The 13921-nt window shown below is 34.4% G+C and overlaps 1 protein-coding gene across 1 annotated transcript in view; it reads left to right on the forward strand.

Annotated features, from left to right (window-relative positions):
* The window catches only part of LOC149786015 (E3 ubiquitin-protein ligase rnf213-alpha-like), a 431187-nt gene that overhangs the window by 200140 nt on the left and 217126 nt on the right, over nucleotides 1-13921 (forward strand). Inside the window, exons 35-37 of the mRNA XM_089978093.1 lie at nucleotides 1463-1602; nucleotides 5763-5960; nucleotides 10205-10327. Coding sequence (XP_089834219.1) covers nucleotides 1463-1602; nucleotides 5763-5960; nucleotides 10205-10327 — 461 coding nt within the window. The remainder of the gene's footprint in view (nucleotides 1-1462; nucleotides 1603-5762; nucleotides 5961-10204; nucleotides 10328-13921) is intronic.

Genomic DNA, 13921 nt, shown 5'->3' on the forward strand with positions numbered 1-13921 from the left:
ATTCTTGCTTAGAGTGGATTTAGAAGTAAGACTAACTAATGATGAAATTGCAGATCTGGCTGTATTAACATAACTATAACCTAAACCTCTATCTACTAATTCAGTTACAAACTCTATAACAATAGTCACAGGTGGGTCAGGTGGATTAGTCTGTCTTTGATTTGAAAATAACATCACTTTTGGATGACCACAGTAATGTTTTTTAGTTGATGTTCTCCATGAATTGATGATGGTGCAGGCAGCCCTTTCTGATAATCCTTGATTTTTTATTCCCATCCAAGTAATATTCTGCCATTCTTCAAAACATGCTGAAATTTTCCCAGCAACAAAATTGTCAGGTGTATTGTTCATACAAGAAATATCATATATACTTATATGATTCTGCATACAGATAGCCTGGGTAGATCTTACTGATCCTTCCGATGTTTGAGAAATCCAGTTCCTTGTTTCTGAACTTTTTTGAAGCCATGCCTCCAGCGATGATTGGGCTGCCCCTGATAATTCTGGTTCTAGAAGTGTCCAACCTGTGAATAAGATCATCCTAAAGAGGCACATTGCTTTTAAAACAAATGCATTTTGTGCGCACAACTGACATTGCATGGCTAATTCTTTATACAGGTTAGCCATATTGGTTATTTGGGCAGAAATCAGTGACTTGTGCCAGTAGCAGACAATGACATCACGTCTTGTTATAATGGTCAACCTAATGTAGCTTTTCCCAGCTGCCCAGCATGTGCCTCACCAGGCCTTGCATCTATGGATGCAGTTGCTGATGGCAAATGCACTCATTTCCCCCATCAAACCCATTTTGGAAACTGTACTTATATCATCTGTGACATTTCCTTTGTGTTTTCAACAATTTCTGAGTATTTCACTCATTAAGCCTGCCCCTCTGGGATCTGCCTTGGGCGGTTTGCACCCTCCATTGTCTTAAAGTTGAAGTTCAGTGAAAACTCAAAAAAGTTTGGAAACTATCTGCAACACTTTGCCTCTGCAAAGTTGCAACCCAATTTGTGGAAATTAGTGCTCTTAATGCACAAAAACAATGACAATGCAAACTTTTCTTCCGAAGTCGTTAATTACTCTGTTAATTTTTTTTGTTTTCTTCCTTAATGTACTCTCAAACTGTACACTTCCATACAACCATTGTTCTTATCAGCCTTGTCACCAGCATCATCTCATGGGATCATGAGGCACTTATGGGGGCAAGTGAAACTGAGGTTCATCTTGGCTTTGTTAAGTGTTGAGTCACATACAAGTTTTGCAAAGGGTGATTTCTCAAAAAGAAGTTTAAGAGTTAAATCTCATGTTTTTCATGAACAACATTGTATATTGATAAGCCAAAGAGTTAAATACTTGTGGTTCATCTAAATTTTGCTATAATTTTTTTTTATTTTTACATGTTCTAAGAACGTTTTTAAGTATTTAAGTATCATCTAACATAATGTTCTGTCTTATAAAGGACTTTTCCACACGATCCCTGATTATGAGTGAGGAATCGCCAACAAGAAATGCTGCTTCATTAGAAGCTGATGATGAAGAGAGACAGCAGTTGAATGAAGATCTGGCTCCATTTCAGATGCGAAGAACCTGGGAAAGCAGGTCTGACCTATAAGGGATTTGTTTTGTTTCCCATCCACCAGTATGGTAAAACCATGCATTCTTGTCCTTGTCCATGTGCCTATCTTTCCAGAATTGTATTTAAGTTTTTTCTGTGTTTTATCTCTCACTAAAAAAAGCCAAGTGAGCTTATGTTATGTCTGAATCTAGCATGTGTCATCCATTGTATGTTGTTATAAAACGTTTGCTTTCTTAAACTGTTTCATTTAATTCACTGGAACAATTTTAGCAAACATTTTGTATGGAACTTTGAGGTATAAAATTCTTTTAAATTTGCTCAAATGATGCCAATCTGACATAAAATATGGCTGCTATTGTAAAAGATATCAAAATCTATGCGTGTAAATTAGAGGTCAAATAACAGAATTTGAACAATTTGACAGTATATAAAAGCATCTTGTCATGAGGATTCTTTGGATGTGTACAAATAATGTTGCTGTCATCAAATATTTCTCTCTTGATCCACCTACCAACACTTGGTATGTACTGTGATGCATATAGCTATTGCATTGACTATTTGCCTGTCTTCCTGTCCATAAACATTTTTATTTCTTGAACACCAATGTCAAATCAAACTCTCCAATGTATTTAAACCACACTTGGTGCACATATCAAGCAAGTTGTGTTGAGAAACCTTTTGATATTTTTTAATTTAAAGCAATTCAGTATTTTAAACTCTTCTGGTCATATACCAGAAGAGCATATGTACTGGCCTGTCGTTCATCTATCTGTCATCAATCCATCAGCATCAGTTTGTTATTGCTTTTATTTTTAAAACTACTTAGAGGATTGCCATGAAACCTTATACTAACAATTATAACAAGGTCTAATTGGTCCTAAATGAAAGGTGCCAATCTGACCTCCAACATGGCTGCCATGGTGGCCATCTTGAAAAAATTTGGTAATGCTACTTCTAAATGTTTGGTTGTATCATCATGTGGTATTCACTAAAAACTTTTTATGATGTCTAATTGACCCTAAATTAGAATTGTTCTGCTGTGTTATCCATAAAGGCTATTATGGTGGTCATCATGAGAATCTTGTTATGGCTACTTCTTCAAGCTATAATGGCATGTTTTTTTTTTTCACTTAAAGATTTATTATGATTTTTGGTTGGCCTCAAACGGAAAAAGTGCTAATCTGACATTCAGTATGGTTGACATGGTGGTACTTTGAAATCTTACTGTTACTGCCAAAGGGATGGTCATATTGATATGGGATTTTCATTTGTTAACCCTTGAGTCAAATAGCTAGGTATTCCATTAGAGCAGTGTCAGCCTTACCAGCATCAGATCATGGAGTCTCACTGACAGTACTAGCTGAGTTTTATAAAGAGGGTTACTTGCAGTAAATTAGTTATTTTGAGCAGCTGTTCTCAATAAAATTATGTGCTAAATGGTATAAATTTCATGCAACATACAGAAATAAAACTTATCCATAAAGGAAAAAATAATTATTTATTTACCAATTTTCTTTTCTTGTTATTAATAATCCATAAAATCCATTATGAATTAACAATGAATAATTAAAACCTTCAACACATGAAACAATTTTATCTTATGTATACAGAAATTTAATTTGCTATCTCTCTTAAAACTTTAACCTAATGTGAAAAACTGCAGCAGACTGGCATATTTTCCTTACACTTAACTTTCCTTTCTTTCTTAGAATTCCCCACTGAACATTTAAAATATAACAAAACACTTTGAACAAACTCTGAATTATATACACTCATGCTGACTAAATTAATTTTCCCAAAACAGAAGCAAGTCTTTATTTACAGACTGTTAAAAAGATCTACATGATATGGTTTGAAACAATCCACACATAATGAATATTATACTGAATTCACATATTCGTAACTTCCAGGCATTGCTTCTGTTTGCCCAATTGTCATATTTTCCCATCTTTTTGCCATTATTAGTATACTGTCTTCACACTGCCCTATCATTTTCCTGGTAGTCTCCAATAAGCAGTTTTGCCAGATCCATCTTGAAATCGACCATGCTGTGTGCTTTTATCTGTCTGTTCTTGCTTGTTCTTGACACATTGTTCTGATTCTCGCATTAGTACCAATCCATTGGTGGTAGTGATATCAAACAAGGCCCCCCAAAAGTACAGCCACCATTTTTTGGACAATCTGTATGATATGTTGTGTCCTGTACTGGTCTGCACTGCTCACTCCATATTGTTGTTGTACTCTGGCATGATAGATGTTGCTCTGATTTCCCTGACTTCTCCATTTCTAGACTTGTGCTGTACTTTCTTCTCTTTGGCTGCTGGATCTTACCCTGTTGATAGAGTGTAGATGTGCTTCTTGTCCATCCAAACATAGACTGTTAATTCACTCACTGTATCATCTTGAATTCTCCTTGAACTATCACATCTTAGGATGTTTAGGATATCCTTTTCTGTTTGATCTTTTGAGTCCACATGCATATGTATCTCTCTAATAAATCTAGACTGGCAAAATAACTGTCTACATTTACTGTGTGGTTCCTTTCCCACATCTTCTTTGTTGGGTTCATAATGACATGTGTTACTAATCTCACTTCCCTGGTACCTACACCCTTACCTGTATAAATATGAAATTCATTGGAACCCTCATCCAGACCATGTTTCTGTACTTCATTCTCTTGACTGGTTGATACTGGATAATCAGCCTCAAAACTTTATCATGGTTTCATCTTAACTTACATTTTGATGGAGTGTTTTAGTTTCCTGAGCAGGTGTATTGAATGGCCTATTAGATGAAAATATTGTGATCTTTGTCAAACCTATCTCTACTCATTATCCTCCTGATACTGAGGTTTCCAAATAGGACATCAGGTTGACTAGTACATGAATGTATGGAAAAGCTGAAGAATACTCATCAAACTCTCATTCTCCACCGTGATTTCATTTCTCTTCCCATAATATCTCTCCAGTCCAGTTCAGGTCTTCTTTTTTCTCCCTGTTTTCATCTTGAATAGAGATTGGTCTCAGCTACAATCAGCTCAATTAAAAAACTTAAAAAAATCAAATTCGTTTGCATTTGGGTCTAAATGCATTGTTGGCCCTGGTGTTGGTGCTGTGAATGGCCCGTTGTTGATGTGTGTTAAGCAATTTGTGATTCATTGATCACCTCTTATTTCATTTTTTTCTTCATTTTCTTGAACATTCTTATTTTCATCACTCCAGCTGGCATCTTCATTAGGTATTTTGATGTCACTATCCATCTCATATGATGAAATTTCTCCATCAGAGTATGCCTGATAACTATTTACTCCTTGCAGCTGATACTAATCGTTTTCCATCATTTTCAAATTTGAACAATTCCTCTATTTCTGGAGTTGTCAAATCAATATTTTTCCTTTTGTGCCGCAGTGTTTCCTCTATGTAAGCTGAAATTTTATTATTTAAAATGCCTGGCATAATTAGGAAATCATTTGCGTTGCTTTAACTTGTTGTGCAGGATAGAGGCCTTGACTAATACTGCCACTTAAAAGCAGTGCCTGGGATACAAACAAGGTAAACTGACATGTTATTGTGGCACTCTGGAGATGAGGGAGGTAAAGTATTACACATTATTGTGGTGCAGGGGTAATGAGTTAAAGGCTCAGATTTTCTTTATATATACATCACATTCATTTTATTATAATTTCTTTCATTTATGGCCAGGAAGTCACACTTCAGCCAATGATATTGGGACATGCAGTTACAAATAGTACACTACTTATAAATAGGAACTGGGCACAGAGATGTAGGGGTTGGGGCACTGCACCTGTCTTGAGCTGCTTAGCTGTGGTACTGGTTAATGTGCATCTTTGTACTAGTTTCCAGAATTTGGGTGTATAGATAATCATTGCTATTTCCCAAAGGCTGAGCTTTTTAGCTGCATAGGCCAAAACAGTGATCCTGTGCACCAGTATGTTTACATGACAAAGACAGACTGTGTTAATGCAATCTCATTTGGTCATAATAATTTAAATGAGATAATAGAAATGATAATTATTTAAATGAAGAATTTTGTTGATCAGATAATTTCCATTAAATAAGAAATAGCTTTTGTCAATTGGTATAATACCACTCTTCTTTCTTTTTTCAGTCCCTGAAATGAGTCAATACTTTCAGTAAATTATATCATTGTCTCCCTTTTTCAGTCCTCATCCTTACCTGTTCTTCAACCCTGATGGCCAGACCTTGACCTTTGTTGGTTTTAACATAGACCCACGCACTGGAAACCTTGTGGACCATCAGACTGAGAGTGTCCTTGAGAAAACTATCATGTCTAGAAAGCTTTTCAGGGGTCTTGAGCAAAATCGTGCTCCCATACGGGAAAACTTTGATTTTTTGTCCAGGTTTTGTTATTTTTTTAATTCACTTAATTTATTTACTTAACTGCATAAAAAATGCAACTTACTGTGAACAGCATCAACCCATATCTTCTGTGGCATATTGACCTGGCAGATTTGAGTCTGTGCTCTTCATTTTCCATATAATTTTAAATATACAGCATTGAACATGATCTATTTAAACAATATGTCAGCTACTTTGGCTGTCACATTGTTTGCAGTTGCAGCTTATTCACATAGAAATAGTGTCTTTACTTCATGGCAATGAACTTACCAAAGATGTGAATCAGTCTTCCTTGGCACTTACTTAATTAATTATATATGGCCAATAGAAGGGTTGTCAGCAGTAGAAAATTTCCCAGATACAGAGAATGCTGTATATAGTAAGACTGATCCAAAATCTCTGAGAAACTATTCTCTTTATTTTACTTGTATTTTTAACTGGTCTTCTCTTTTTCATTTAAAACGTCCTTAAAATTTGGTAAAGATTGTCTTATCTAAATGAGCATGACCATGACTTTAAACAGTTTGGAAGATTCAGCTGTACCAATTTTAAATGCTATCTCATTGTCACAGGCATTTGGGGATAGAACGAATTATAGTGCCAAGATAATGACTATCTTAGATGGACAGTAACTGACCTTTCTTTGTTCTGAAAATGCTACTTAAACCTTGAACAATCACAAGTGTCTCTAACACAGGGCTTTCCAAGTAATAAGCTCATTATGAAAAGTACTTAATTGATGTCTATTGGTCTTGTATAACAAACAAGGGATACCAGCTCATAATTTTGGAAAAAATATCAGACCTCATTGTCACAAAGCTATTTGAGTACAAAAACTAAACTCAGACTCAAAACTCAAAAATGAAATATTAACCTTAGATTCCTTCAGCATTATTCTGATTTTTCTTATATGTAGATATAGATACAAATAAGGTGAATTTGCATCATTCCAACTTTAGCCCAAAAAGAGAAATAAAAGATAACAGTTTTTTAACATCTGAGGATGGGCTCAGTTTTTGTGCTCAGACAGCTTCATGACTACGAGGCCTGGTTGCAAGGGTTGGTTTCAGACTGGTACATTTCAACTTATTGTACAATCCACTATCTAGATTAAATTGCTTTATATAGAAAAGATAACAAGTATGTTTCTTGCTCCAAAGATTATATTCTGTTTTCTGATCAGATGCCATATTTTTCTGGTTTCAATATTTAGTTTTTTTATAAATTGTTGTAACACCATCATTTATAACATTGTGAGACATAGGTGTCACTTTGATGGTGGCAGTGGCAGTGTGAGTGCTGTTGGCAATGTTATAGCTTTGTTAATGTTTTGATATGACAGTTTAATTGGTGCTATGTAAAGACATGGATGCAGCAGGAAGGGTGCTTCAGGTGATGAACACACATCTTAGATGGACAATTGTCTCTTGTTTATTGTCCGTCTGTGAGAATGATTTTGTCATTGGTACTCCTTCTAATTGACCGAATGAATTACCATAAAACTTAAAATATTCATCTTGAAATCTAGTTGGTCCTGTATGAAAATGGTGCCACTTGGACTTCAAAATATGGTCACCATGGTGGCTAGCTTAAGAATCTTGTTATCTCTACTCCTTCTGGATGGATATTCATATCAACATGGGCTTTTCACAAAAAGATTTGCTATGATATATGTTGGTCCTGAATGAAATTACTTCCCCTTGGACATACAATTTGTCACGATAGTGGCCATCTTGAAAATTTTGTTATCACAAGTCCACTTGAATATATGGTCACATTAACACAGCCTTTTTCAACTAAAAGACTTCTTATGATATGTTGTTGGTCCTTATTGAAAATAGTTCTGATTCAGCATCCAATATAACTGCTATGGCAGCTATTGATAATCTTGCCTACAACAGTCAAGAACATATGTTCATATCAACATGGATTTTTGCAAAAACAAAAACTAATTATAATGTCTAGATGTGTTTATGTGACATCCGGTATGGCAGACATGCTGATGATCTTACAAATCTTGTTATGATTGCTCATCCTGAATGGTGAAGCCCTGAAAATACATGGTTACTCCTGTTTGATAGATGTATTATTGAAATGGGTTTTCACTCAAAGATGATAGGATCATGCAGTTTGTTCTTAATAGAAATTGTGCTCATCTGACATCCAGCATGGCTTTATTGTGTCCAATTTCAAAAAATATTGTTGTCACTACTGTTCTTGCATGAATGATGACATTTGAGATAATGTTTTGATTAAAACATTTCTTGCTGTATTTAATATTTCTGAAAGAAAATATTGCAAATCTGACCACCAACATATCTGCACTTTTGTGAAGGTGTGCTTGCCATAACAGATGTATCATGCTAAAAACATAATTTTGTATTCCCAAAAGCCTCTGACACAGCTGTGTTTCAAAAAACAGGATTTTCAGTAATCTTCAAAACAAATGAATGAGCAAAAAGAAACAAAAAGATAAATAAAACATCACCTCAATATATGTTTGTAACATATAGTATGTATACATGGTAAACAGTCCTGCTTGGAGCTTATGTAAAATTATCATTGTTGCAATTTATACAGCTGATTATCATATTGTCAGTTAAAAGACAAAAAGGTCAGGTATAAACAACCACCATTTCACATATTACTTAATTGGCTGTCAATATTTAGTGTGATGTGCTAAGCGTTTTGTTTTGAAGACTACTTTGGGGGACCCCATTATTCTAACTTGAATAAGAAAAGTTCCCAGAGTGGAAGAACTCGGTTCATTTTAAGTTACAGGCAAATCAGATATGCTTTATGTGTGTTGAAGAACAGAAGTTATTGTACATCATTGCCTTGAATAAGAATGTTCAAGTCACCTGTATTAAAGATTATTGACAGATCTGTGAAGTTTCTTTGAAGTCATTTTGTAATTTTTTTACATAATGTTCGGTTTAGAACTATGCCTTGCTAACAGCAGACAGTTTGAGATGAAAGGACACAAGACAAGACCTAACCATTCACATACTTTAATAGCTGTTTAATATGCATAGCATATCACATTGTGAAAACAGTTTTTATTCTTTTCTTATTTGTTTTGATGGGATAGTGAGGCCTTGTGTGATTTCTGCTCCATGTTTTCTTTCTTAACCAAATGAGGGGAATATCATTCTTTTGTATCAAACTATCAATCACACTTTTGTTTCTGCTTTTAATTGTTAAAGGCATTTTGAGAGGAAAGAATAAAACTGGGTATACTTGGATGTCATTGCTAGAACGTGTTTTATATACTATATTGGGGGTCAGTCTTTAAGGTCAAGATCAGAATTCAGTAACTATAATTTTCAGTGACTTTCCTTTTCACATATTATGCTGTTTGATATCAATAGATAAAATGTTCATTTATGTATCATTCTTAGAAAGTGTTTCATGTACCCCATTAGAGATGATACATCATGTGTGTCAAATTCACAGCTCAGTGTTTTGAGATTTATACCCATGCCAGTCACTATAGAGGCAGGGTATATGACGATCTAGTATCTCTTCATTCTTCCGTCTGGTACAAAATCTTATTGTCACAGCTGGTCCTGCAGGGTTTGATGAATTGCCATGAATCTTGAACAGTGTTATGGTCAACACCTGAAGTAACACACCTTGATAAATCACTTGCATCAGTGGTGTTGATAAGAGTTATTGCCATTTCTTACTTGCAGATGAATGCAGTACTTGACAAAATCTTGTGAACACAACTAGTATCATAGATTTCAGTAGATTGCCATAAAACTTGTTAAACAAATTAAAAATTCACATATTGACAAATCATTGTGCTCCTGCAACTTTTTACTTGAAGCCTTCATGCACATATGACAATTTTGTGAATGCAACTCATTGCAGTTTTCAGTAGATTGCCACGATGAAACTTTGATCATGTTATAATATTTTTTTGAAGTAGTGCATATGTACAAATTACTGCCCTCTTGCAATTTTTTTAGAGGTATTGATCTTTTTGTCTTGCACAAGTGGTGCTTATATGGCTACCATTACTGAAAAACAGAACAAAACATTTAAATGTTAGAAAGCTCCATTCTAGTGCATTTGTTTCCTCGTGTTTACCTCTAACACACTGTATTTCTGATTCTGTGCTCACCCACAACCATGTATGTCAGTATGCTTATTACTGTGATATCTCAATATTAATAAAAATTTCACATGTAACAAAAAGTATGTTAAGTCATAGACTAAAATATGTGAAATTTGATTACAGAGGAGACAAGATCACAAGACTATGTCGTGTGATGGGAAATGAATTGCCTTATGACCCAGATGAGACCTATGAATTAACAACAGATAATGCAAAGAAGATTCTGGCTATCTACATGAGGTTCAGGTAAGGTTGGAGCTTGAGGCACTGTTTAGAGGTTTTTGTGAGGTTCAGGTAAAGATTTGAGCTTCTAGCTCTGTTAGAGGTTTTTTTAATCAGTGTTTAGAAATTGATTAAAGTACCAAGACTGATATATTTCGATTTAATGATATTTTAGTATTCTGATTTAGGCAGTATTTGATTGTTGGCACCTATGCATCAGAACTTAAGAAAATTTGAATATTTTCTACCCAAATCTAAATAATTTTGTTTGGGAATTTACAGAGTGATCTGTTGTCAGGAATCTTGTGCTTAACTCATTGACCCCTGGAGATTCTTTTCATTTTCACCTGAAATAAGGGTAGGAAATGCATTTTGGGGGTTACTTCTCAATGCATCCAAATACATCTGTTTCTGAGAGATTTTCATTTAGCCAGATGCTTAGGTGTATAAAATTCATTCTTTTTTATTGTCTATTTCACACAGACATGTGTAGAAGGGTGAAACTAGGGCTTCTTTTGTTTTTCATTTTGGACACACAATTTTCATGTCCTGGCCCCTTTTTACTCCAAATCTCAAACTTATTCTACCTTTGGCAAAGGTTAATCTGTCTATCAGCAGTTCCAACTGGTCTGCTTTAGATCTAAGGCCAAAGTAACAAATCTGGATAAAAACTTGGGTCCTGAAATTTTCAGTTTTAGAGGTTAAAAAAATCAGGTCTAAGAAATTATGTCTTCTTTAATACCAGAAGAAAATTGACATTATTTGATATTATTGTAGAACTGCACCTTTCTCCTTTTCTATAATACCACCTGCTTGTAAATGATGTTGACATTACAGAGCTAACAGAAGTAGAATACAACCCTATAACATGTAAATATGGCATGCAGGCTTAACGAGTTAAGAGGACCAATTATTTTGCTTTTTTTATAACTGATATTATTAATAGAAAAATTAGTTGAACTTTATGATATGCCTTTTGAAAAGGATGTTTATCAACATAACCTTAGATGAGAAATATAATTGACAGTAACTACCTGTCACACTTAAGTGAAAAACAAATGGATTTGACTTATCCTTTAAATAATGCTGAAATGACCCTTTACCTGCCTTCTTGTCGTAGGAAGGTTTGCAACTTATCTGTGTGCACTAGTCTTAAAATTGAAACCCTGTAAAATATATTTTAATAACAGCACCTCCAGATTTGAAATAATCTGAAAAGGGGGGTTAAATTGGAAAAAATATAATACTTTAATTAGATACCATTGGTATTAGTCATCAAGACTGTTCTGATTTGTCAGTGTAATTAAAATTTGATGGGTAAATAAAACCTTCTCTTTTCTCATTCCCCTTACCCCTTTTAATTTTGTAATAGACCTTATACAGTTTTTATGCCTTCAATAGGAAGGACATGTAGCATCCAATGTCCATCTTATCATGTTTGTCACAGATTTTTTTCTGCTCTATGACTTGTGAAGGGCACATTTGAAATTCAGTATGTAGCTTAATGTTAGGAAGACTTAGCTCAAGTTCAATTTTCACAATTTTCCAGTAAAATATAATGTAGTTATGGCTTCTGTTTTATATACATCTTTCATTTCCACTTAGTAATATATTAAGGATCAAAACAATTGAAATTAAATTTGGCTTTACATTAACCCTTTACCTCATGTAAGTGCCTTTGGACACCTCTACCTGATTTGCATGGAAGCGCCTTTTGACGCTTCTACACCATTCTCATGGAAGCGCCATTTAATACCTGCTGTAAACAGCAGCCATTTTGAGCAAGTTTTTGACGTGCCACCTTCGGGGAAAACCCCCTATTAGATACCACATTCATTAATGTGAACGACCATTATGTCAGATCATGTGGTTGCTGTTTAAGATCTGGTCGAAATCTGCTATTTAAAGTAACTGGAAAAGGCTCTGATATTGATGTAGGCAGCAATTAGTTTTTATAAATTATCAAATTTAGATGATTTAGTGACGTAGATGCAGACAAAGAACTTTTATATTTCGAGTATGAGAAATGGCAGCTACGGTTGGTCACGCGGCTTCACTGACTTGACGGCAAACAAATTCTCTCAAGATTTTAAAACACATAAAAATTCTTCCATGGAAAATAATTATACAGCTATAATGATCCGATTTTTCTCTTAAATCTTTCTCTACATTATATATGTGTACCATAAATGTAAAATGGTTGAAATCGATGTTAAGCATAACATATACTACACTGCTTAACAGTTAACAGGTGCTCTATTTATAGCGCACTGCACTCTGTAACTTTGCTACATGTATATCGAAGGGCTAAAAAGCCATACACTCTGTGACGTAAAGGTTTAAGACGACATGAATCGTGTATAACTTTGATCATTTTCTGTCAACACTTAACATTGTTAGGACCTCTATAATGAATGGAGACATTGCTAATAAATTCTCTGTTTTAACTTAGATGCATATATTGCAGTCAGTAGAGTTCACCATTAGAAAAGTTATTAAAGTACCATGGAAATACAGTAGTATCATATAATTTTATTGGCATTAATTTTCATGGTTTTGATTTTTTTTAAAGACATTTTCATGCCTACTTAAATTCATGGTTTTACCTTTCAAAGTTTGCGTATTAGTAGATATTTAATTTCATGGTTTTGAATTTTTAAAAAGACATTTTCATGCCTACTTAAATTCATGGTTTTACCTTTCAAAGTTTGCGTATTAGTAGATATTTAATTTTCATGGTTTAACCTCAACATTACCCAAAATAAAGAGTACAAAAGAGTAAAACTATGCTGATGCTACCACATGTATGAGCACAAAACAAAATCTGACAAGTTCACTACTTATACTGTTTTTGCCCAAGTGAATAACATCAATGAAAGTTGACACAGCCACAACACTAAAATAATACTCTATGAGCACAAATAAAATGCCTGTCAAGATCAATCACGTACACCATGTTTTCATCTGTATGCTGAACATCAAAGGAAGCTGTCTCCACCAAAGTGCATAGATGCTAACTAAGGTGAAAGACAGTGGAATCTCTACTCTGTTTGTGCCTGCCACTTGTACAGATCAATTTCAACCACAATAAATAAAAAGTACAAAGAAGAATTAAAATCGCACTTCAGCAACCATGGAATGCTAAATAGGTCATGCAGGCCATCATGAAAAAGGAAGATTCTGGTGGTGACAATCAGTGCACAGTATTAGTGAAACTTTTAACTTCATAACTCAAGCCAATTCATGTTGACTGGACAGTTGCAGTTCACATGACAATTCCTGAATGATCAGACCTAATTATTAGTGGTTTTGAGAAAGGTGTCCTTATTTAATTCTCCTATTGGAGAATTATTTACCTGACAAGTCTTTATGTGTACTATATGACTTGATTGAAATGATGTTGATACAGTGGTGTTGTCCTAAATTAGTGAACTGTGAGCTTTAATACTTTGCTGTAATTAGTGTATATGCCTAGTGTTTCATTAATAATGGCACTTCAGGTAGTAGTTCCAGTATTTTATAGGCTTTTTGTTCTTTTGGATTAAAATGCATGGATAAAATGATATGTTCTTTCAGGAGGATCCACATATTTCAACAACAGTCATACCTCAAATGAAG

This window comes from Sinohyriopsis cumingii, chromosome 12 (genome assembly GCF_028554795.1).
Source record: "Sinohyriopsis cumingii isolate HCF-2022 chromosome 12, ASM2855479v2, whole genome shotgun sequence".
Taxonomy (NCBI): domain Eukaryota; kingdom Metazoa; phylum Mollusca; class Bivalvia; order Unionida; family Unionidae; genus Sinohyriopsis; species Sinohyriopsis cumingii.